Source organism: Ruditapes philippinarum, unplaced genomic scaffold, assembly GCF_026571515.1.
Source record: "Ruditapes philippinarum isolate M1 unplaced genomic scaffold, ASM2657151v2 ctg3741_1_1_1_1, whole genome shotgun sequence".
In the NCBI taxonomy this organism is placed as follows: Eukaryota; Metazoa; Mollusca; class Bivalvia; order Venerida; family Veneridae; genus Ruditapes; species Ruditapes philippinarum.
Window position 1 is genome coordinate 107,988 of NW_026853091.1, and position 27,213 is coordinate 135,200.

A 27,213-nucleotide genomic window follows, 5' to 3' on the forward strand; every position below is an offset into this window, starting at 1 on the left:
AAAAAAAAAATACTTCTTCAGATATACCATTAGCTTTTATACCCTTTAAAACATAATTGCTTGCGTTTAAATTACAATAATAATTGTATTTATAAAAGATACAGTAAAGTGCCATCAATGCCACGGGTTAACTGACATGGACATGTGTGATTCAATGCCACTACAAGACTGCCATCACAATCAGGTTTCTATTTCTTTCATTCTTTAAATTTTCATTACAACATTTGTAAATAACTCGTTGTGGTAAATACAAGTTGCAACCTATATGTAATACATTTTCGAATTTATCTAATTAATGTAAGCAAAAAAGGAATACACTATTCATAATTTATATAAATGTTTGAGATGTATGTGACTTTAAACCACCTGCCGCTTACCGCTGTATATATAGGTTCGAGCTGCGCAAGCGTCTTTGGATTCTTTCAGGAGGGATAGCTATCCAGCTAGTTTACGGAACGTCGGTGGTTCTACTCAGGTGCCCGTTTGTGTCTGAAACAGAGGGTTCCAGATGTTTTCCTCCACCAGTAAAGTTGGAAAATCGCAATATGACTCATATTGTGTTGGTGCTTCATAAAACCCAGTCCAGAAAAAGATATTTAATATGTAATGTTTAAACAAAATTAAGCTTGTTAAGAATGAAGTATACGGTAAAATTGTTGTGCTTCAAGGAGTAAGATACTTATCCAAATTCTTGATATATTAAAATATGTAAAATATAAAATCTGATTAAAGGTATGTGCAACTTCATTACAACAAGACCCGTACACAGGCTTGACCATGGTAACTAAAGGTTGTGCTGATCAAGCATGGTGTCACGTGACCCATGGGTGTAACATACATTTTATGTCGTGTGTATCGTGTTGCCATGGCGATCTATGTAATACTGCTAACAACATGACGGCCAACGTGACAGAAGCCCCGAGGTCAAATAGTCCAACAACGCAGCAGCCGACACAACCTTGGAGGACTTCCGGTTCGACTCGTTCAACTACTACCAATAGCTGTAACTATGTATTTGAAATATCTGATACATAGGTTTTTATATCTTTTGTTTTCAAGTGATATTTTGAAGAAACCTTCAACATGTTTTTGAACAGTGTAGTTTTGAAATAGATGTATATACAAAGAATTAAAAAAAAACACACAAATTATTTACACAAATGCATTATACGATTTCACACCAGAAAAACGTGCACAAATGCAAACATATCAATTTTGTTAAAATGTACTTATTGAGGGACGTCTATGTATTCCTGTATATATTGCTTATTAAAACTAATTTGTTGAGACATCTTAAATTTTATTTTCAAGTCTTGTCAAATATAGATTTAAATACAAATAAACATAGTTGAAAATTAAACAGTTAATTGAATTTCGCTTCATATTCGTTTATCTAACTATTATTTTGTAAAATAAAAAAATGATCAAATAAAATTATTCATCATGCAGACGAGACGTGCCAGTTAGACTACATTTCTACTCCGCTGACATCCCACGTGCTAAGATTAATGACCTTCAACTTTTTACCAATCAATGATAGACGTTATATGTGCGAGTGAGTAACCACAATTAACATTCAAACTTTTATGATTATATAGGCAATACATTGCAGGTCTTTAATCGTTGTAATTTAAATGTATCATCCGTGATTATATCATAGAAGACGTATTTCTGAATGTTTGAAATCAATTATTCCAATATCTTTTATGCCGAAGTTTGAATTAGGCGATGGAAGATAAAACTTTGAACATACCCTTTTCGTTCATGAAATGTGCAATCTTGTTTATCAGCAGTTTGTCGGTTTCATGCCCACGAAATTGAAAACTCGTCTTTTAAAATCATTTGTCTTTTTGGTTGAATTTACTGCTATTTTTTAGTTAGCCTGTTTTCCTATTTTTTAATCTACATAAAGACTTTATGTATCCAGTTATGCAAAGATGTGTTATTCTCTATAGATAAAAAGACTCATGTGATCAATTTTATTTTATATAAAAAGGGGTTTTGAGGATGTATTTGCAATGGTATCTAGCCATTTGAATCCTAATTGTCCGGAAGTTGTCACTGAGCATGTGCGGAAGTTGTTAGAGTGGTTATCGCCACTGACTACAGAAGTTTGCAATGTAGAAAAGAATGATGAGAAGTGTTCAGAGGCTATAGTCTGTATCAGTGACATGGAGCATTTTACAGACAAAAATACAACTTGCAGGTAAAAAGAAAACAATTTACATATTAAAAAAATCAGTAGTCAGAAATGTTATTTCACTATACAAATCGTATATTACTCATTTTCCGTTATTAAAACCATTATTCATTTGCCGTTATTAAAACCATTAATCATATGAAATTGTTAAAACCATTATAATTGTAAATTGATGTAGCGTGAATAGATAATACTATATCACATATTTCATATTTGACTTTTATCTGTTGCCATGCAACTTAGTAAATACAAACGGTATCCCCAATCTCAATAATAATTTTTACTTTTAATGCTAAATTTAGAAAGATAATCAATTCTTACATTTTATTCCAATATTTAACGTCATTTTGCTTCAAAGTCATGTCGAAAATGAGCTATATTATAACTTGCATTGTTTAAAGTCATGTTATGCATTTAAAACTTTATTTTGACTACACCGTGACAGCCTCCTCATCCCAATCAGCATTGGTGTTATATTATTTATACCCCCGCACAACAAAGTTGTAAGGGGGGTATACTGGAATCAGCTTGTCCGTCCGGCTGATTAGTAGATGACCCCTATTGATTTTGAGGTCACCAGGTCAAAGGTCAAGGTCACAGGGGCCTTGACTTCAAAAAGCTTGTCCGCCCAATAACTTAAGATTCCTTTGACCTACAGTCGTCATATTTGACATGGACGTTAGTCATGATTAGTAGATGACCCCTATTGATTTTGAGGTCACCAGGTCAAAGGTCAAGGTCACAGGGGCCTTGACTTCAAAAAGCTTGTCCCCCCAATAACTTAAGATTCCTATGACCCATAGTCTTCATATTTGGCATGGACGTTAGTCATGATTAGTAGATGACCCCAATTGATTTTGAGGTCACTAGGTCAAAGGTCAAGGTCACAGGGGCCTTGACTTCAAAAAGCTTGTCCGCCCAATAACTTAAGATTCCTTTGACCCATAGTCTTCATATTTAGCATGGAGGTTAGTCATGATTTGTTGATGACTCCTATTGATTTTGAGGTCATCAGGTCAAAGGTCAAGGTCGCAGGGGCCTTGACTTCAAAAAGTTTGTCCGCCCAATAACTTAAGATTCCTTTGACCCATAGTCTTCATATTTGGCATGGAGGTTAGACATGATTAGTAGATGACCCCTATTGACTTTGAGGTCACCAGGTCAAAGGTCAAGGTCACAGGGGCCTTGACTTCAAAAAGCTTGTCCACCCTTTAACTTAAGATTCCTTTGACCCACAGTCTTCATGTTTGGCATGGAGGTAAGTCATGATTAGTAGATGACCCCTATTGATTTTTAGGTCACCAGGTCAAAGGTCAAGGTCACAGGGACTTTGACTTCAAAAAGTTTGTCCACCCATTTACTTAAGATTCCTTTGACCCACAGTCTTCATATTTGGCATGGATGTTGATCATGACTATAAGGTGACCCCTATTGACTTTGAGGTCACTGGGTCGAAGGTCAAGGTCAAAGGGACCTTGACAAAAAAAAGCTTTTCTTCTCAATTGCTAAAGAATGTCCTGTCCGCAATGTATTGATTTTGACATTTTCACATTTGAAGCTTGTAGAATACATAACTTAGCAATGCACTGGCTTAGTAACCTCAGATTTGGCAGGGAGGTTGTCCTTGAGCTCTAAATGGCCACTGTTGATTCTGACAAAGTGGTATGCGGGGGTATTCACGCCAAGATAGTGGCAGTTCTAGTTAATTAATTAATTAATTACTGATAGTAAAATATCTGTGTTTGTTACAGGTCTATATCTAAAGCAATGAGCTGTTTGCAGACACACTATCAATATTGCAATGCTCAAGGCCAGATGTCTATAAATAGAACAAGACATATACTTTCTGATATGCACTTTGTCGTCTGTGAACCAAATATACTAATACAAGGACAAGCGGAAGTAGAATGCGTTTCTTTGGCAACAAAGGATTTGAGATCTGGCAATTGTGATGTGAATGCAACTATGCAATGTGCTGCTCATACGCGGAAAGCATTTCATAACCCATTTTTGTTACAAGATGATATGTGCAGGTTCGTTGAAATTATATATTGACATTGTATATTGTTATTTCCAAAATACTCTTCTTAGTACTATCTCATAAAAACACAGTTTCCTTTTTATCCACGGTATAATATCATATATTTTCGAACGCAACGAGTTATTCCAGCATTTTTTTTTTCAATCATTTAAACGCCAGTTTCAACTTTTTATTCATATTAAAAGTAAAGAGGGAAAATATAGTATTATTGAGGAAAGGAAAGCCATTTAAGAAAATAGCATTAATACCCTAACGAACAACTAGTCTATCGATCCTCAATATTCCTTTTTGTTTTCAGGATTGCTAAACAAGGCCTAAATTGTATCCAAAACAATTCCATGAACTGCTCCATGGACGCTCTTGGTAGTATGTCGTCTGCTGTATTGAACTTAGTGCAAGGTGTCAGTAGCGCATGTCCAAACGTCTGGTGCCCTGTTAATTCAAACTGTACCCTAGAACCAGCCAAGAAATGTATGGCGAGCCTTGAATCTGAAGTTCAAAAACAGTTCATGGCAGGAAACTTTAACAAAAGCATTTGCAAGTTCGTATTTTTAAACATTGCTGATACTTTATAATAACAAATTTTCAAAAAAAGAAATTTTTCTCAATACAATGCAAATATTTGAATAAAACGAATCGAATTCTAAGTACATATGAAAATATTACGAAATTCAAAATGACCTTTTGAAGCAAATTAACTATACATCATAAATATTTAGGACAGTATACTTGTGTAAAGAACAATAGTGACATACAGTACCAAGGTTATTATTTTGTCATTTTATTCTTATTCAGCTCAAATATTTCATAATCTTAAATCTTATAATTGCAGATCAATCACAAGAACTCACCATTGTATCATGAATGCGTCTCAAAACTGCAATTTACCAGGGGCACATGATTTGCTTCAACAGTTCAACGCAATAGTTATACTAACCTCCACATGGTGCACTGAAGAACCCATTTATCATAACGAATGCCTAAACGGTCTGCATCATGCCATCGATAATCTTGTAAAATTTGATACTGACTTTGTCAATTATATCTTGAGAACAAACCTTCAGATGACTCTAGTACGCTTTGTCTTGTCTAAAGATTTTGACGACAACACTATTAAGAATGGTTTGTCAATTCTCGGTTTAAAGCCTTCCCTTCTGCCTCTTCTAAGGAAAGACAGCGATATCATTATTCCAAGTGTGATTGGATATCTTTTCAAGAACAATAACATTGAAGGTGTAGACTTGCAAGCGCTCGCACACTTTATAGGAGAAGTTGCAACAGTAAATCGTGTAACAGGAGGGTTTGGAGAGGGACTTAATTTACCTGGAGGTGGTTTTGGAAGTAACGATAATGGAACTAACTCGGGATTTGGCGGTATCAACCTGCCAGGAGAGGGGTATGGAACTGACAGAAATGAGACAGGTCCTGAAGCCGGTGGTATCAATCTACCAGGGGTCAGTTCTGGTACCGGCGGTGACTTTGGTTATGGTTTGGCTTTAGCCGGTGGATATGGCAATTCTGATGACATTGCGTTAATTGATATTGACAAAAATATTCACAAAATAGCAAGTCTTTTATTCCGTTCAAATACGTTTGGAACCGATCTAACTCTACGGTTTTTAAATATCATGAATAAGACAGTTGAAGATGTTGTGTCTTTAATTGATGAAAAGAGTTTGATAATGTACAACCAACGACAGCATTATCTTTGTGACACAATTCATGAGTTATTGCATTGCGCATATGGAAATATGTACAGCTCGTTAATGAGTTCATCAAAAAGACAAGAATTTATTGCAGAGACAACTTTAGGGTTGTTAGAAGGTCTTGCTAGTGGAATGTGTCAAGGTAAGTTTTAACAATTCCAAGTAAACGTGATGCTTATATAGTTGTTAAAACACCTTAAAATAGATGGTTTTGCAGTTTTTAGAATTTCATAAAAATGTTATATCAATTTGTTTTAGTAAGTGATACAATTCTTTCAATATATTTGTATTTTTTCTTTTGAAAAGTTTGATATCTATAAAACATTTGGTTTTTCTTATACAGAGGTCCAGTGTCACAGCTGTTATGGTCTTCATAACAATGAGGATTGCAATATGCAGCCGGTTATGTTCTGTGAATCATTACAAGTAAGAACTTATTCCATCTTTATAATATATTGTCAAAAATGTTAATCAATGTTCCCATCGATATAAATATTGCTCTGAAATTATATTTCGAATGGAAGTATTAAATTAAATTACATTAACATGTTGAAATTAAACTATACACTATACCACAGTTCAAAACATACAAACTATTTTACACTTTGAATGTAAAATATTGAAGGTGAGATTTACAGAAAAGTCCAACTCGTCTTTCAGTAGTGTAACATGTACGTTCAGTTCGATCCAAAAGAAGAAAAACTGCTTTATTTCTTTGTAAGTAGTGTATACAAGTATACATTGTATGGTATTTGTTAATTTTTTCTTAAAAGTGAAAACAAATTTGCTGCATCTTTTCAACAGCTAGTGGTAATGATTATTCATTCGAAGTGGGACAATAACAAATAATGAAATAGATATGCTGCAACTGCATCAATGCTATTATATTCTCTTGGTCCTTCGGGATCATTGAGCTGGTACACGGGGAGGGGGCGTGAGAAATGTTGCACTTTAAAAGAATCTGTCATAAACAGTTTCTGTCAACCGGGTTTGTAATGTTTATGCGGTGCGGTTGTTTTGAGGGCTTCTGTGATTTAAATCATCGATAATAAAACAAATACTTCAGGTGTGTCAAACAAAGGTTTCTGACGATCACTACTATAAGGGATGTGCGTCGGCATTGACATGTGAAGAGGAATGCAAAAGAACAAGAGGTCCTTGCTATTGCTGTCGAGGACAGCGGTGTAACAAATATGAAGGTACGTGAGAGTAAATAAAAGTTATCAGTTGGAATGTCAGAAGTATCATATTTAAAGGACCATGAGCGTTTTTGCTAGGGCGCGGACGATAGCTTGTAACTACCGTCCAAGCTCTATAAAGCCAGCCCTGCAGTATTTTCAATACTGCCGTTTTGGGCGTCCTTTTAAGGTTCGTTTTTCTGTTTTTTTAAGATACCAAATGAAAACAAAAACAGCATAGTCATTAACTCTATGGTACACATTTTACATGTATAACAAGGAAAACTTGTAAATGTGCATAATGAAAGGACTTAATGTTTTGTATATTCTTACAGAAAACATTGATACGGTGTATATTATCTTAACTTTGATACCTGACGTTGTTTTATAATATTTGTGCTGTTCCGTAAAATGCAATGCCAACAAGCAACTGTGAATCTGCAGGATGGAAAAACTGATTGTAACAATATAATGAAACTGAATAAACGACAAAAATAATGCTAATAAATCTGTTTACAGTACAACTTCACGGTGTGGCTAAATGTGACACTCAAAAGGCAGTTGATGCAGCATACGATCTTCTAAATTTTTCAATGAACGCAGGGACAAATCATAATCAAAGGTATATGTCATAGAAGTTACTTTTCTAAACGCAGATGAAAGTCATACCAAAAACATAACATAACTTATCGATAACGCATAACTCAGTATTGACTATATGTGTTGTAAATGTTTACCTAGAAATACCATGACATTTTTGATCTTTGTCTGATAATTTGTAAACTTTATACGAGTATTTTATTCATCAAGATAATGGATTAGGTAATTGTCATTTTTTAACCTTACTATCTTGTTTTTGTCCAGTGAAACATCATTAGTGTATGCAAAAGCAAATCAAATGATTATGGCAACAGACGGATGCTACACCTTCTATCAACGAAATTTTGGAACCGAAGGCGAAAGGATAATAAAACTTCTAGAAGCTGAAAACTGCACGAACCATCGAATGTCAAAGGATTGTAATGACCATGAGCTCAAAACTTTGCATACCTTGATACATACACCATATTTTACTACAAAATCCGTAGATACAGTTTGTAGGTAAGAATGTGCCTGATTTGCCTTAATTGTATACCAGTTTTCGATTTATGTCTCAATATTAATTAATTACCGAACAGCAAAACTGCATAATAATTTATGCTATTTCTTCGTATTATCAAAACTTTACGTTCGTAGCTATTTATAATCTAAAACAGTTTTTTCTTTGTTACTATTTGTACTGAATTGAATTATCTATTGAGTCCTTGTCATATTGGACTCATGTCTTAATTTAAGAACTAACTTTTAGCAAAATCTTTAAAGCTTTATCTATTTTTGTTTTCAGTTTATTTAATGTGGTATCCAAGAAAGTTGTTGATAACATTTCTCGGGGAAAGTGTTGTGACAGTACTGTAACTGATACATTGATAACAATGTATACATTCATAAATCCACAATGCGACAACATTAGAATCAACCAACTGTGTGATGTTAAACTACACTCTTCATGCCAGAATCATTCCCGTCAAACTTCTGATGGAAAAAGACAAGGAAGTTCTGAAGGAAACAAACAAGGAAATTTAACTGATGCAACTGAAGAAATACTTCAACAAGAACAGAAAGATTTTATAAATAATATATGCAGCCAAATAAGTAAGGATCAAAAACAAGGTTCAAACAACCTGACTGGTTCTGATGTAACGGTGAAAAATGAAGGTTGTAACGTTGTGGAAGCTATTGGAATATGCTTTGGGTTAGGAATGGATTGCAGGTACAACTAAATGAAATACGAATTTAATTTTAAATTACAATATCAAGACAGGTTTTCCTTCTCTTTCTTCTTCTGTAATCAGAAATGACTAGAAATAATTAAGCGAAAATAATGGTCATTCATGGGAAAAGAAAAAGGTCTAGTACGATAGGTCTAGATGGTTGCATTTATGGAAAATCCTATGTCTAAAAAGTGTCTTAAGACCAAAACTGAGACAATTTTCAATAAAATAAGGTCCTAACTTATTACTCTTATGTTAAGACTACAATTTCTGAATATATCGGTGCAGATAAAAAACACATTGCAGATTGAAGCGCGTGCCATTGTATTTTGAAACTTTTCTTAGGAGACTGACTTAAATAGAGTATAGAACTTTTACTATCAAAGATTAAAATACTTATTGAAATGTTCTAACGTTATTCCTATAGTTTGTCATAAGTCCTAAGACTTAGGATACACTTAGGACTTTCAATGCTAAGAAAACCTAACAAAGTGTTTAAAAGGGTGCAAAACATAACACCTTAAAAAGCCTAACTATTCTACAATATGTTATGAGTATTTGTGCGAATAAAAGATGGTCAGTAGTTAAAAAAACATACTGAAAAGACTTGTGCAGTAGTTATAGTACATGCAACCATTTTGTGTGTGATGTTTCGATATAAAATTTCGAATATTTGCTATCATTTATTCTCAGATTTTGTACTTAAAATTAAATTTCATGAAAAAAATATGAATTATGTTCTTATTGGTGACTACATTTCTGGAGGGGCCATTTGTCGCTAGCAGTTGAAACAAACCCTATGGTATTTAGCGCAATATGACAAATACATCAAAAATTAGAATACAACCAAATGCCACAACCACGACGCTTTATAATTGCAGAAGTAAATAATATTCCTACACATGTTTCACACAATTACTAGTATAGTAAAACTAGGGTCTAGTTGGAATATGGGATTAAGGAGTATTTAAAAAGTGTGTTCAACAATTGTATTATCATCTTTTTCAGTGATATTGCTATTGAAAGGCTTTCCGAATGCATGTCCAACCGCACATCTTTTTGTTCTCCAACACAACTTGTAATGGCGGCAACGACAATGGACAGGGTTGCCTTCTCATGTGGCAGAGACATAAGCATTTCACAAGATCTTATCAGGTAAAATATAACGAAATTCAGTAGAACACGGATGATTCCATCGAGAATATTATTCTGAAGTAAACAAAACAGGACTTTGTATTAATATGCTTATGTTTTAGTTTTATTTTTAATCTTTTGAAAACGTTGATAATAATATAAGCAATAAACCATTATGAAATATTTTAATCGTAAATGAGAGTTTAGCATTCGTACATTAAAAAATTGACATATAATTTTAGAATTTGATTGTTTGATTACATATAGATTAAATTTTGACGTATGCTATTATCAAGACATGTGTGCTCATAATATTAATTTGCTATATATTTATCTTAAAATCGGGCTTTTGTTATTAAAACCTTTAAGTGATGTTATGTAAATATTTAGATAGTTGATGATGTCTGATATGCTCCAACGTATACTGGTTTTACATACGAACTAATTGAAATTAAACAATGTTATATTTAGTGTGAAAGCAGCTCTGATACGAGTTTGATGACAATAGCATAGCAATACTGTAAGTCGGTTTGCTTGGCAATCAAGGTTAAAGTATATCTCGTCTGCGCCAAACTACAACACGTATCTTAGAAATGTTAAAGGCAAAGTGGATCACACGAAAACTTTTGCTTGCAACTACGGTAAAGTTTTTTCTCTATATTCTATTCATATCTTTACATGTATAATATTTGTTTTCAGAAGCTTATGGCAGATTAAATAAAAATACTTTCACACTCCTATCACATAAAACACTAGTAATACTTTGATTGCACAACTTTCATATTTTGGCTTACAAAAAAAAAACAAAAAAAACAAAAAAAAAACAACAAAAAACAGAAAAAACTCCAAAAAGCAAATGCACCAAATTTAACTGTCTTTTGAAACTGCGTGCATTCAGGTGAGCCAAAATATTTGAAGAAATTTCAACATTACACAAAATTTAAAGAGAAGTCTTAATTATACTTTCGTTATGTCAATAAAGAGTAAAATGTATATAATAATTCTATAAATACAGGATTTATTTCATCTTGTGTTGGGAAAGTAAATATTTCATGAGGGGCGATGAAAATAAATCCTGTATTAATAAAAAAAAACAACTTGAATATGCTCTATAAAATACAATGACGGTCAAAGTGAATTGATATTGTAAACTCTTTAATGAATATCTATTTTTTAATGTTTCTGTTTTTTTATTCTTAATTCTGTAATAACCATTATAATAGATATGATAATATATATATCTTAGATATGAGTGTGGAAGCACAAGGTGATACTAATGAGACGTGTGATGTTACTATGACGGCCGAGATAGCAATACAATATCTGAACTTTATGCTCACCGGTCCTGTAGTACTCGGCAGTGATGATTGCTTGTAATATATTTATATTGCTCTTTTTATTGTTATTTTTTGTTGATTTACTTCATTCAATTATGATAAAATCCTACTGTTAATATACTATATACTATTATTAATGAAGTATCAAAATATATCATCAGAAAGTAAACAAGTTTGATAAAATCTTTAAGATCTCTAATAAGATATTTTAACATGACTTTATTTTACGCATGCTTGTTTTAGGTTGTTGACTTCGAACACTTGTCCCTCGCTGTGGGTTCGAATCCTGCTAGGAACTTTTGATTCTTTGAGGGAGAATTTACATTTAATTTATACTTTGGTGTCAAGTGTTTTTGAAATATACGGAACGCTGACTTTTACCGTTTGCTTTTACAGTTTTGGAATGGAATTGGAAGAACTGAAGCATAGCCTAGAGAATTGTCCGGGTAATGATGCACGTCAACTGGATGATCTTTTGTCATGGATGGAACTTGATGTCAAGGTTTCTTGTGACGCTAATTTGGCTGCTATATCTTGTCAGCGATCGACATGTGACATTTCCATGGCAACAAATCTTCTACAACAGATTGGCTACTATCTTATGGCGAGAAACCTTGATGAAAGAGTGGTTTGCAAGTAAGAAAAAAACTTCTAAAAAAGGCACGAAATTCAAGATAGATGTATGAGCGTTCTTCAACTTATTCTAATATTTGAATTAACACAATTTTAAAACATTTTGAAAATACTCTTTTTAAAGCGTTGAGCGAAGTGTTTGCAAATTTTTAAGTTTGAAATATTCGTCTGGATTATCTAAACTATAGCATTAATGTGAATGAAAATTGAAAATGAATATAAATTTTTTCATTTCCAATGCATTATTCAATTAATTTGAACTTTTTTAAAACCTGTTTTCTTGACATGGACAGGAAAACTGATTGCTGGATATGAATATTTAAATACAAATACGATGTATGGTTGTATGTAAGTTTTCGTTATCTACCTAGGAAAGTAACAAATGTTCTTGATGGAGTACATTGCGTAGTAGGGAATTGTACAGAAGAAGATGTTACTTTTATAAACGAAGAAGTATTGTATATACGTTCTCTTATTGGTACGCGTTGCAATACGTTGACAGATCATCTATATTGCAACAATAATGAGATAATTCAAGGTATATTTAAATTATTTCCATATTCATTTTTCCACTTTCTCTTTTAGTGCAAAACGGTTTTTACTCGTACAAAAAAGATAGTAAATATACTGTGACCTGCCTGAAGCCCCTATTTTCTTTCTCAAATAAAATAAAAATTACAAAGTGGATTCATGTCTTGAAAGAAGGATTGAAAGTCTGCAAATCTGATAAATGATAAAAGAAAAATATAAAACTATTATATAGTTTCTTTACAGTTGAATATGTTTAATTGAGTCATAACTGATGTTCATAACTGATGAAATATATCTATATCTATGATAAAAAGTGAAGTTAAGACGATTATGAAATAGACATATTAAATATATTTTATGTTAAAGGAAATGAGAGCAGTGGAAGAAATTCTACAAACATGCGTAATCCCCATAGAGGAACATTGAACGAGACGCAGTCATTTGAAAATGGGACCCGTGATGGTAGAGCATGCAATGTGATGCAAGCCAAACTGTGCACGAGCAATGTTCGGCTACCATCAGCAGAAGATGGTCTTTACTGCAGGTAGCTGTGATACAGTTGCAATTTATTCATCATATTATGATAAAGTTTATATTTCATTTAACATCTACGTCAGGTATGTGTCCGGAGTTGAGTGATATAACCATAGATTAAATACAGTCATGTAGTTTGAAATTTGTGAAGGTTAATACTATAAAATCTGATTCAAAGTTAACAAAAAGTGGTTTTAAGAATGAATTTTATAGTTTGTCAGTCTCCTCTGTGATGGCTTTAATACGAGTTTCATGCTTCAAAAGATTCCTCTTCAAGAACTTTTTAAAGCACGTACGGACATCTGAGTTGAATCAGCGGTAGACAATAAGATATGATGTATACTGAATCTTTTATCCGGTACCCGGTCATAGCTTGTTTTATTTCATATTTCAAGTTTATATCTATATTATGTGGACAAATATGACATTTTTATATCTTTTAACTTTAGATAGATGAATGAGGTTTTCTAACCACAATTTCGCTTTTGCTTATAATTGTCTTTACTCTTGTATATCAAACGTTGTTCGAATGCTTTAGTGTAAAATGGCATGACCCTTCTAAATTTCAGCAAAATGCGTTTAGCTACTGAAACATTGTCAGTATGTGTAGTGGAAAATCTTGCTGGTTGCAAAATGGACGATATTACGCCAGCATTAGTGTTTTACCAAGACCTTTTCTCACATCAGAAGCAATATTGCTATACAAAGTTCTTAACAGTCGTGTTTGCAGATCTTTTACCAACGGAGCAGTGCTATATACCAGAATGTTCTCATATCACTGCAATGGATTGTCTGAAACATTTCAATGCATCGGGAAAAGACAAGTGCGGGTATGTGTAAACATTGTGTTATCATTTTTCGTATATATTCTTTAATATTCTTTAATTACGGGTTCATACACCTCGTTTTTATGACTTGCATGATGTTATACATCAAAGCGGGTCTGCAGCATTTTGCAGCAAGTTTTGCTGTATTGACCGGCCTTTCAGGTTTAAATTTCAGGATGTATGTGGGGGGAGGAAGAATCTGATACATCAATTTAATGCATAAAAAGCTTTATTCTTTAAAAAGTCTAGTTAACAAAATGTAATTAAAGTCACCAGAATTCAGATATGTTTTTTATGTTTTTGTTTTATATAATTGCAAATATAAAGGCAACATATTTAATTTGAAACTCGCTAATCAATAGACTTTGCTGTAGATAGTAGATCAACTGATTAAGTAAGGACGTGCATTATAAAAATATACTAACATTACAGTCCTGTACTTGCTTAAACATTATGTAATGATTAAACCGTACGCTAGTTCGTCAAATGAAATTGAAGTTCCTTAGTTAAATCAAGACGGGTAAATTTCATTTCAGAAATGTAAATGATGTAGAGCAATGTATCATCTATGCCACCGAAGGATGTAATGCTATTCAGCAGTCTGCATTGATGCTTTCATTGCAAGCATTATCAGATAAGGAAGACATTCCTAATGAGTGTATTAAACATAGGAGAGTAGTTGATAGTGAAGCTGAACATTTGGTTAAATGTGTAACAAATTTTACTGAACAGATAGAAGAGGCATTGTTTGGAAATATGACTGGTATATAAACTTTAGTCAATTATCAAATACATGTATATTAATGAATAAAAAGCATGCAGCATTCGTTTACATGATTAACATATCTATAATAATTAATATCTATAAAAAACAAACATAAACATGATTTTTAGATATCTATAGATATCATTATCGGAAATGTGTATAAGATATTCATTCACATCATAATTTCAATAAATTTAAATCATTATCGATTATATGTACATATAGGTATCCGGAACACACGTTTCATGCGTCAGTTTAATTACATTTTAAAAGTTTATACATATTTATAATTGATTCTCAAGTGTAAAACAAATTCAAGTTATAATGAGTCCAATTTCTTGACTTATTCAGGACTGAAGTCATATGTGGAAATATAGGGAGGATTTACGTAATAATCTTACTCATGATTCACATTTTGCGACAACTCTGTTATCACACAAACCACTTTTCCCATTAAGTTTTGAATTAATAGATTTCCGTGTTTTTAAAAGAACAATTCAAAAGTAATATACAACACAGATATTATAACTAAGTAATCTTTTAATAATTTAAAGTTAAATAAACACAACTCTAAGAAAGATATCGTTAAATCGTATAATTTTAAAATACAATGCCTTTATTCTTTTCAGGATCTCCTACTTGTCATTTGATGACATCATACTTGGGGTGTCTGGAGAATATGTTTGCAGTCGACGAGTTCCCGGTAGTAATTAAAGAGACGGCAAATCATCTACTTAAAGTCGCTAGACCATCTGTTGATATCGCTTGCAAAGAAACAGGTTAGAACTTAAGTTTGACTTAAAACAACTTGGTGCACAAAACTTGTGCTTATGCTTATGTTTTGACTGTAATAAAGTTCGCAATGTTAATATGTTTAAAACTTCTTCTTGGTAAAACTCAATATTCTTTAATTATTTTGATATAGTTTATTATAATACCTACAAGAAAAGGAACGAATGAGAAGGATAGCATGTAACCAAACAGGCAAACATGGACCTTGGTAATATTGTCTGTCCCCATGATGTATAAATATGCAGTGACAATAAATTTGATTTGCCATAGAAAATGTAATATTATCACTTGACTGCTCAAAACCTAGTAGTTTTCCAGAATGAAACAAACTTCCTGTTAATATGCACCATTTTTTTCATCTTTAATAAATTGGTGAAATATTGAGAAAAATAAATAACCAGAGCAGCAGCGAGACTATAATTTGAAACATGTAGACACTGTTTATATTTTTTCTATTTTTAGTTTAAATTTATAAATGCTTATCAAAATTTGTATTTTGCAGATGACAAAACTTCTGAAGAGAAAATGATGCGTCAAGGTAACTTATATGATGTCTTACCTTAAGGCCGTTTGTTACAACAGTCGTGCGGACTGAGCATTGTTTGAAATGATCACTGTTTAGCGAGCAAATATTTTTAAATCTTTATTTCAAAAAAGAGTGAATAATTATTGTTGTTGTTCAGACATATTGAGCGATGACCAAATCTGGGATATTTACCATGGTACAGGCTAAACTTTTAAAGGATTGTTGGCGAGTTCTTGTAAAATGTTTTTGGTATCGTTTTATTCAAGATTTATATACATTTTAGCCGGACACCTAGAAAGATATGAATCATTTACTGTTTGTGTAAAAATTTACGATATAGAACAAATATTTGCATTGCATTTGTTATGAACAGCTGGTTTTGGTAAAGTTATGTGTTTTTTTTTTCATCATGAGCAGACAATTTAAAAAAATATTTCAGGGCATAGCAATGAAACATGTGACACTAGAGAGGCAGTCTACTGTTTGAGGAAATTCTCAACAAATGCTTTATTGTTGCCACTTTTGTCTCCTGACGGGAAAGAAATGATATGTTCGCAGTAAGACACTTTTTTAAAATCATTTTATTTAATAGTTCACCTTAATTCCACAAAATTCTTTGTTGTATATATTCTAAAAACTATGATTATGGTAGTGTGTTTTTTATAACTATAATCAAATTGTTATAATTAGATGACAAATTCTCTGCTCATATTTGTACAAATTATACTTATAATTTAATTATAAAGTAAACATTATGCTGTAACATAAACAAGTTCATATATAATTGCCGTCTTTTTTCATTCTTTTGTTTGTTTCATTTTACGCCTTTTCTCAACAGTATTTCAGTCACATAGGCGGGTAGTTTCCTAACTTTCGTTCCTGGAGAGTTACACCAGTACTAGACTACCTTCCTTCGCGCTAATTTTTTTTTCATTCATTAATATAAGTTTGCTAGATCTGTTTCCGTCATTTGTGATAATATACAATGTAATTAGAATCTCGAGACACTGTGCAACATATGTGTACAGAATTGAAACAACGGAACAATTGTACATTTAATTGTATGTTCACATATGCTACATGATTTATATGACATTGTAACATTTTCAGTCTGTCAGAGGGGAGAAATTGTTTGACAGAAGCGTTATTAGGATGTCCGCTCCATGATATGACCAGCAAGTTTTTCACGCTCTACAACACAATAGAAATTATGGCACAACTATCTGGTGTCTGTTCTCCCCATCCAATGGTTTGCAGTCCTGAAATAGCAATGGAATGTATATCAAATTTAGGCTTAACTTTAGGCAGTATGTCACCACATTATGAAGTTTGCGGGTAAGTTTATTTTTTTCCACTTAACCATCGACCTGCTGAGCTTGTTTATCTGAATTTGAATCAGTCAATCTGATTTTATTATGGAAATAAAAACATCACTGTACAGACAGCACACTCGTCTGCACGCTCTATATTGGTAGCAAATGGTAATCACCTCCAGTATTCTTTCATTTATTTAATTATCTTGAGTATTGCTTATTCTAATATTTATTTCGAAATCGTTTTGTTAGTTTGATTTGGCTTTTTTGTCACACCGACACAGTATAGGTCATTTGGCGACGTTCCAGCTTTATTGGCGGAGGAAGACATCTGGTGCCCTTCTGTGCATTTTTTTCAGGCACGAACGGGCACCTGAGTAGAACCACCGACGTTCCGTAAGCTATCTGGATAGTTTCCTCACATGAAAGAATCTAAAGTCCCTGTCGGGATTCGAACCCACAGCGTTGAGGGGCAAGTGGTTTGAAGTCAACGACCTTAACCACTCGGCCACGGACGCCCTAAATCGTTTTGTTATCATAATACCGTAAAGGGAATTTGATAGTTTTTGTCCTCACCTTACTACTGGTCCTTTAAGAGTCATACTATCACAATTTAGATATCTGTAAATCCATTGTCTTTCTGTAGGAGCGCCAGCAAAAATGTCTCTATTTTTTAACAAATAAAAGTTATGTAAGTAACAGAATAAATGTTTCCTGAGAATAGCATCTAGTAGTTTATAGGACTAGAGGACTAGAGATGATTGCTTTAGCGGACAATTTCGGTAACCTACATATATCTTTCAAATTAGATTCTTTGATATTGCTAGACTCATTTAAAGGAAAAGAAGTATTCTGCTGACTTCAGTACTCTATATAACTTTCGAACACTTTTCATCTGGTTTCCAGTGATAATATTGCTATTTTGCAGGAATCTGTTCGATACAGAGATATGTATGCAACAGACAACAAGTGGATGTGATGATATCACCAAGACTTCGATTCGTCGTGCATACGAGCCAATAAGTTGCAAGGCCTATTCCCTGTGTCCAAATGCCATAATGATCAGTGATGAGTCAAAAGGAAAACACAAAACTTGTATAGATCCTGCAGGTAAAGAGCTTTTGTATTATTTAATACTTACCACGCTAAAATAATCTTACATTACTGTGTTCATCGTTCAATTTGGACAAAGACATCCGAAAATATTATTGCGAGCTGAAAACCAAACGCAGATGTGCCGACTGCTCTTGGTCTGCACTTTTCACGTGGATAGGAACACATGTCGCCAGAAGGTAAATGGTTAATCTTACGCATGCACATGCTCGTCTTTGCCTGAAATGTTTGGAAAGATGGAAAACTGAAATATTTCTTCTTTCAAATACGTAAAGTCGCCATTTGACATTAACACTGTCGGCTTTTTTTCAAACCAAGCAAAATATTTACCGGCTTGATGAAAATTTGATCTAGAAAGTCCATGCTTAGAGCGCCTCAATAATTGACTATTCAAATTATCATAAGCAGATTTAGATTCGGATACTAAGACCTACTTCTTATTTAGAATTTGACATTAAAATTCCACTTACCAATGACTACCCTCATTATGATAAACAACAAGGAACCTAACGTATGAACAATGACTAAATTCACTATATTGCGATTTTTTCCGTACATATATGCTTAATATCTTAAAATTTGTAGACACTATTGCTGCAACAGTATCATTGAAACAAAATTACAAAATGATAAGTACATTGAGAGTAATATCTATGCAGCAGTAGTTGAAAATGCTTAAGTACTTAAAACAAACAATGTATATGAAAGTCTGATTGTGTTAGGAACTTCTACAATTTCTTATAAAACAACTGTATACTAATATTTTGTAGATGTGGTTGCACATGGTGGATCATGCAAACCGTCAGTGGCCTTAAAATGTCTTCAAGATATATCCTTCGTTTCTGGTGATAGATATTCAACATGCAGGTATATACAGTATCTTAGTAACATGAAAATAAAAGAGATTGACCTAAATATACTAATATTACAATGTGTTGTTTTACCGATAATTACTATTGTAATGAAGGAATAAATGGAAGTGAGTTTTTAGCAACTGTTTCATATGGCGGACGGTATAAGGCAAACTTACTGTTCTTAAAGAAAAAACCTAATTTAGCAGTATGGAGACAAAGAGATATTGATTCATAGTTTTATGAGATTGTTCGTGAGAAAAGTGTTTTTATTTTCTGCAAGCGGTTTTTTTGTCTTTTCAGGCAATATGAATCATCCCTCAATTGCTTTTTCAACAATATCAACGGTTGCAAGGATGACGCTATCGTACAGATCACGATGTATTACCTACTTTACATTTCCGCTGAAATGGATACAAAATGTGGCATAACAATCAAGCATGGCTGTGATACTGAAGACTCGAATTGCGACCTAAATATTTTAGATGACTGTATTGCAAAGTTTTATGATACTGAAAAATCAGAAAATGAGAAAGCTAGATGTTTGTAAGTTCTTATTCATTCAATTAATTGATATAATGATCAACCATGTATTCTTTAACTGCAAATCTATATCAATGATAACGAAAAATGACATTTTTACAAAAAATATTGAAACAACGGATACATACAATGTTTCGATTGATGCACTTGTGTCTTATGTTAAAGAAATTGTATGCAAACTATTTTCGTTTCAGGGGAAGGAAAGAAGTCAAACAATGCTTTGAAGTAAGCACAAAGTCATGTCCTAGAATAACTAGAATTTATGCGAAGACAAAGTTATTGAAACACTCGCATACTAACGCTGATTCCAATGAATACAACTGTGACAATGTGAACCAGTGTGTTTATAATTACATGCACTACTTCAATCTTACCCTATCAAATTACTACGCCCGTTCTAATGATGATGGTGTTGATAGACATGATGGTCAAACGGAAAAGGAACGTTTGGTTGAAGCACGTTCTGACAAAGAGCTAGATCAAATGAAGTTATACCAGTGTCATTCAAGATTGGAGGAAATTTCTTGCATTGAGTCACATTTGAAAATGTTACCAGATGATGTTGCGATAGTTACTGGTGACTTACTTACTCATATAGACCATAGATTTGCTGACTTGTGTTCAAGTAAGTGATTTTTTTTCTCATCCTATTAATATACAGTAACTTATTTAACACTCGTGTTCCTCAACGATACATTCTATATATTTTGATCATAATTTACATCGTTTTCAAATATCAATTTTATTTGACATTTAATAAAAAAAAGTCGGAGGATATATTTGACAGTCTTAAATCATATATTGCTTGAATGCATTTAAGTTTGGGAGTTTTTAGGATTTTATTTTTCTCCTTTATATAAAGGACATAATTATATGACTTCAATACAGTAGTTTATGTATTTTATTATATGTTCTTTATGTACACGTTTACTTTTTCTATGTAGTTCAAATGGGGTTACTGCCAGACCTACAAGGATGTAACAAAACATGCATCGAGTGTCTTCAAAACCGAAACAAACATCACAATGAACTTACAATGTTGCTGACATTTATAAGTGATTCCATGAATGCATCATCTAACACTGTCATGTTTTCTTCTTCAAAGTTTTGTAGGTATGTAGATCGAATGCTTAATGTTAAAGAGTAGTGTACAATCTGTACAGACATTTGTTTGTAATGTACCCGACAAGTAAATAAATAAATGAATCCTTTATTAGATAAAAAAGAAAGGTCGTTCGTGCCCGAGTGGTTAATGTCGTTGACTACAAACCACTTACCCTTCACCGCTTTGGGTTCAAATCCGGACAGAGACTTTGGATTCTTTCATGTGAGGAAGCTATCGACCTTGCTTATCGAATGTCCGTGGTTTTACTGTGGTGCCGGTGCGTTCTTGAAATAATGCATGGAAGGGCCGATTGTGTTGGTGCGACGTGAAACCTAACAAAATAATTAAATGAATTAGATGGTGACACACTACACGCTTCATTAATGATTAACATGTTGAACGCAAGGTTATTAAAATAACCTTGACAATATTTGAAACATGTTCACAAATTAGCTGGTAATTTACACATTGTCACAAAATATTTGTTTGTTTAAGGTTATTTGACGAAATGAGAGCAGCAAGCATGGAGAGTATGAACATGAGTTGTATAGATGACCATGTGGAGGCGGTATGGCAGAGTAAACACGTGGGGGATATGATCAGTCTGTATGACACTTACTGTGATACACCATGTAACACAACACAAGCTGATTATTGCATAAATCAACTGGAAATAGATTTATCGAACTTGAATAAAGAAGAATCGTGTTTGTGAGTATTATTTTTTTAACTTACTCTTTCTAATTTGATAGTCACGTGATTCTTACGAGCGTTCTCAAAAGGTCAAGAAGATAGATACAGTGCAAACTCAACGCGTTCGTTTTGTGTCGTTGATGATAAACTTTGATTGTATTTAACTATTTAGTAAGGTATTAAAATAATATGTATTTTTTATGCATTTGAGTATGTTATGTTATGTATACGTTATAGTCCTAACTTGTGAACGCAAATCCTTTCCGGCTGCAATTTTCTTAAGACTTACAGGAACGAAAAAATGTTTGGTGAGAAAGTGTGAATCGTTCGTGGCGCAATTTAACAGATATGGCCGCTGTTTGTTTTGATACTTTTTCTACATATCAATTAGAAGAATTTCTTGTGAACGCCAAATTCTTAAGACATTTTGCGAAACTTATCAAGGAATAACTATGTTTTACTTATGTTGATGTAGTAAGGAGGCAATTTCCATGCATCCAAGATTTTTAAATACAACAATGAATAATTTGTTTTTTTTTGCAATTATATATGTAGAATTTTGTGAAGCAATCTCTTAAGATCAGAATTTTTGCTTGAATTCCCAATGTCAATTTTCTGTTATGTTGTTAAGAAAGGTTGTTACTCAGAGGAGGAATATTTCGCTTGCGAGCAAAATGAACTAAAATTATGACTATTATTTTATTTTATTTCATACAGATATCTACACAACTTAATTTTTGTGAAGGAAATGCAGAAACCAAGTTACATCACGAGATGGCAGTTATGCTGCTATTAACATTCCAATGGATAAAATTTAGTTTGTAGGACAGTATACTTGAAGAATTTTTGCTAGGTAAACAAATTGTAAACATTGAATTGCCCTTACTTGATTTTGTTTAACTTGTGCAATGTATTAAAAAATATGATAACAGACACATAATGCATGTGTGGCAACCTTTCTATGAAATGTATAGTAGTTAGTAAATTTTAGTTTTTTAGTTTAATTTAACAATTAAATTTTAAACATAATTCTTATTGCTAAATTTTCTCACATTTTTCTTCAAGAGCTTACAACGAAACGATCAAATGTTTGGGAGAAAGTGTGACGTCATGTGAGGCTACTACTACTAATCAGTATATGAGCCAAGCTGAATTAATGTTTAGAAACACTGGTATCGTCTGCTACAAATTGCCGGAATTTGAAGTAAGTTTCTTATCTTGAGGTAAAAGCCAATTTATTGTTAATGCATTTGCAAATACTTTATCAAGGAATATAGCTTTTTTATGAGTTTTACGCATTGATGTCAGCAAGGACAATGTGACTTTTAAATACCAACCAATGAAATTAAATGTTAAGGTTATGTCTGTGCCAATTTTATCAGAATTGATTTGGGTTGAATATATGAAGATCACTGAACATTTCCACTTTGTTGAATATCAATGTCCTAATGTTTCTGTTGCTGTTTTATAGAAAGATTTGTTTACTCATAATCATAACCAAGGTTCATTGCGCAGTGCATTAGGAAGGAACTGATAAAAATTAGATACTATTTATTTTATTTTATTTATACAGATATCGTACGTGTCTTCAGATTTTGCTCTGGTAGAAGGAGAAATGTTTCAGACACCAAGTATATCAGTGACGATGATGACGCCAGTTATGAACAGTTGCTATGGTAACAGTTGCAAAATGGAAATATTTGTTAGTATGCAGGAACACGTTATCTCTGAGTAAGTTTTGTCTTAGTTTAAAGCAATAATTCGACTAATATAATATCTAGTGCCCTTACTCTATTTTGGCTTATATCAACTCGTTTAGATATTTCGGTTCCCAAATTTGATATTGCAAAATATCGATAACAACAGGAACACATAATTTCATGTGTGAGGACCACATTTTCTTTATATGTAACAGAAAATACAGCTTCCCTTGAATAATTTGTTCATTTCCTTATTTAGATTAGACGTATTCAGTTAAAATTTCTTAAATCTTAAAATTTTTGCAATTAAATTAATTAACTCAACGGTGAGTATAGTATATTTTCAAGAAGGTATTTGTTTAAAAATTAAGATATAAAAATACAATTTTAAGACTTCTGTACCAAATATACCGATCATTACTTTGGAAAGTTTTGTAAAAAGGAAACAGACTGTCCTATATAATTGACACATGCTTCATCGTGATACTTATGTCCCGTGATGTTTTCTAATCAATCATAGCGCTTATTTATTGTTCACGATCATTTACTCACTAAACCGTGAGTAAATCAATTATTTTCCATTCTCAAATACTTCTAAACAACAACAACAAGAAACATTATAGGTTGAGGTCGTTGTATTTGACAGAATTATTACATTTCAAGAACAATAATTTCTCTAGTCTATTGTAAAAACATCTGCTGGAATGAGGGCTGCCTCGAATTTCGGCGTAGTCATGATGAAATCAACTGAAATCATCTGAAACTAAGAAAAGACTGTAAAAATAAAACGGAACATAAATAGGGTGGGTGGGGCGGGAATATGTATGCTTTCTTCTGTCATTTTTCAAAATGTATTCTATCAAATACAGACCTCGAGTGACGCTTTTACACATGTACTCCCTTATATACAGTACACGCACGTGAAAATCGTTCAAAAATTATAAAGGAATGTGCAACAGAGTAAATCGAATTAACGTAAAATCATAAATATTAGCGATAAATATAACAGATACCATAAACTGCGTATTGTTCGAAACGAAAATAATTTCATTTATTTACACCTTGTTCATTAGCTGGAGAAAAACTATTGCACAAAATTTTGTCATAACAACTTCAGGTGTTCATCAGGGGAGGAAATACCACAAATTTTGATGGAGGACTGTATGGTCACTTATGACGTAAACAATACAGCTTCGACGCATGATTTTATTTTTTATCCGCGTGTTGATCATAAAGTAGAAAAGGCTCGCAATGTAACGATTAATGTAATTGGTCAACTTTGGCAAGATGGCGTCCTAGCAACGAACAAAATGTTAACAACTGTTACCTTGATGATGGAAGATCGGGAAACTGCTGGTGCTTGTTATTTGATAAGCGAACCAACAATCAAAACATTTGATAGTTTGTAAGTACTTACAGTCACGTTAGTTCGTTGATATGTATATACCTATACACTGTTTTATATTACGATATATCCTTAGAAACGGAAAAGGCATTTTGCACATGCGCATTCTACGTAGGACAATAAAGCGATACTAAAATCACTTTAATAGTATTAAACAATTCGATAAACACTTTGATCTAGTTTAAAGGATAAACTAACAATTAATGGTCTTACAGGTATATAAAATAATATTAGGGACTTTATTTCAATCAATATAAGAAAGATTCAATGGCACTTATAGATATGTCCTGTTTTGTAAATAGTAATTTTGTACAAATTCATGTATTCTATAAAATAAAGAGAAATTTCCAATTTGTAGATATAGATTACAAACTTTGATGCACTTTACAAAATATAATTACTTTTAAGTTTAACCCAGGCGATTTGATTAACGATCAAATAATATCAAGTATATTAAATTTAATCTTCATAACTTTATGTTGAAATAACAGACCCATGCATAGTCGCTCGATGATTAACGTAACACATGCAATTAAAGGTATTTCAAACACATTTTTTCAGGTCATATTACTCTTTCTACCAAGGTGAATTTGTTCTCTATCAACATGACGTTTTCCCAGAAAAGGTAAACTACATTTTTCAATAGATTTTATATTTGAAAGTTCGAATTTACCCATTCAAAAAGACAAATTGAAAATAGATTTTGTCAGAAAAGCATTTGATTAAATAGTAACAAATGAACAAAGGGAAAGGTGACCAAAAATACGCTTCAAAAGATAATCAAAATTGGCTGCAATATGGTTGCACACTCTTAAATATATATATTATATCTTTTAATTTCTAAAGTGGTGTTAAGGGTAGGGGATCACGTGACATTTGGCCGCGCCAATGACTAAAAAGTTTTTTTTCTTAATTTTTCGTTAGATCTTTTAATATTTGAGTAATAATTGAGTCATGTACCATGTTCCCGGCAAATATTTGCCAGTGCGTATTCCAATTTTGATTTTGAACTCTTCCCGATATGCTTGCAGAAATTTGTGACACAATGTTACCGCATATTGTCATCAAAATCTTGCAGCATAGAAAAATTTCTCGACAAATATTTGCCTACACTATAGTATGTTATTTATTTAAGTATTAAAAGATATCGCTGAAGGTCAGCAAAACAACTGGCGCGGCCATTAGAGGTGACCCAGAGTTACCGTTAACAAATTCACGTGAGCAACCACCCTGTGATGTTTGTTATTGTTTTTTTTAGAGAAAACTAAGGTTTATTCTCTATCTCTGGGTCTGTCAGTCCAAAATCTCGAGCCCACAATCACTTAATGCCCTGATGAAATCTCTAATGTACATAAAGTGAGACATGGAAATTTTGCACTCTCCATTGTACCTTCTGGTCATAATTGCTGTAAAATTGGGAATTTTTATGAATTGGATTTTTAGTTTTGTAGAAATCACGCAGCGGTGTTGTTATCGAGGGATCAAAAGAAAATTTCGTGACCAATAGTTGACAAAATTCTGCGAGCAATGCTATTGACTTGTCAATATATATGGATATCGTACTTTAATGAGTGTTCAAAAAGTTATAGAAGTGGCTTAACTCAATCATAATTTGTATACGAAATGCCCACCATTTTAAGACTCTGTTTACGAATTTTATTTTAATCTTATTCAATTTCGTCGGTTTCAGGTACATGTCGGATTCCAGCCATGTCGACCAAGGTCATCTTTAACATGTCCGTGTGTGGCGATGATACGTCTGGTGACGACACATTCATCATTGACGTGTGTCGGCGGTTCGGAGAGCGTTACCACGCCCTCGAGTTCATCGTGTATATGAACAATGATATGACTGCACAGACAAAGGTTTATACACTTCCTAGCAGGAATTTCTTCCAGGTAAATACCAGAAAACTAAGCTTTAAGTCCAGATAAAAACAGAATAATTTCAGATTGACAAGTTTTATTTTTAGATTTAGAAGCTACGAATTTGTGTATACGAGTGTGTGTACTTTCCTTCAATTCTACCTTTTAACAACAGTCCTTTTAGCTAAGCTTAGGTAGCTTGGAATCAAAGCTGCACCCTGTTTTGTTTGATCAAGGCTTTAATTATTATTTTCGCTTGTTTTTTTGTCTACTTATCACATTAGATCAGAGTTAAATGAGTAAGTTTATGATGAATATTAATAATAATGAAGTAATAATCGGAGTCATATTGATTTATCATTTTATCTAAAACAGATTCTATTCTTATGAGACATTTCTTCGTAAAGTTCTATCAAGTCTTTAATTTCAATTATTGTCAAATTGTTTGAAACAATGGTTTTGAATTGGAAAATATATAAAAACGTTTTCTGAACGTTTTTTTTTACAGTTTGTCTTACCATCTGGGGCGATCATCAATATACGTTCTGTACTATTCTTGTTAGATATTTGGGTGAAACCGTCAGCTTTAGATTTCGGTCATACCTCAG

At 32.8% G+C, this 27,213-nt stretch overlaps 1 protein-coding gene across 1 annotated transcript; it reads left to right on the forward strand.

The window, feature by feature from the left end:
• The first annotated feature begins 97 nt into the window (after positions 1-97).
• LOC132733703 (uncharacterized) lies at positions 98-27,213 on the forward strand. The gene is made up of 36 exons (XM_060720374.1): positions 98-184; positions 733-1,003; positions 1,450-1,555; positions 1,997-2,206; positions 3,952-4,233; positions 4,540-4,782; positions 5,074-6,089; positions 6,291-6,373; positions 7,014-7,146; positions 7,645-7,747; positions 7,990-8,226; positions 8,510-8,935; positions 9,945-10,091; positions 10,617-10,711; positions 11,317-11,443; positions 11,804-12,043; positions 12,412-12,578; positions 12,938-13,115; positions 13,675-13,935; positions 14,469-14,695; positions 15,328-15,477; positions 15,993-16,028; positions 16,456-16,573; positions 17,127-17,351; positions 18,258-18,439; positions 19,213-19,309; positions 19,597-19,839; positions 20,031-20,461; positions 20,781-20,949; positions 21,437-21,652; positions 22,700-22,838; positions 23,208-23,365; positions 24,452-24,739; positions 25,301-25,364; positions 26,430-26,638; positions 27,114-27,213. Exons 1-35 carry the CDS (start codon positions 137-139, stop codon positions 26,577-26,579), a joined length of 7,266 nt encoding a protein of 2,421 aa, XP_060576357.1. The 5' UTR covers positions 98-136; the 3' UTR covers positions 26,580-26,638; positions 27,114-27,213.

Bases quoted from the DNA above. Each gene is read 5' to 3' on its own strand.
- LOC132733703 (XM_060720374.1), top strand. From the start codon at position 137: ATGGACATGTGTGATTCAATGCCACTACAAGACTGCCATCACAATCAG. The intron at 2,207-3,951 runs GTAAAAAGAAAA...TGTTTGTTACAG, and splicing joins GACAAAAATACAACTTGCAG to GTCTATATCTAAAGCAATGA. The intron at 21,653-22,699 runs GTGAGTATTATT...TTTTTCTTCAAG, and splicing joins AATAAAGAAGAATCGTGTTT to AGCTTACAACGAAACGATCA.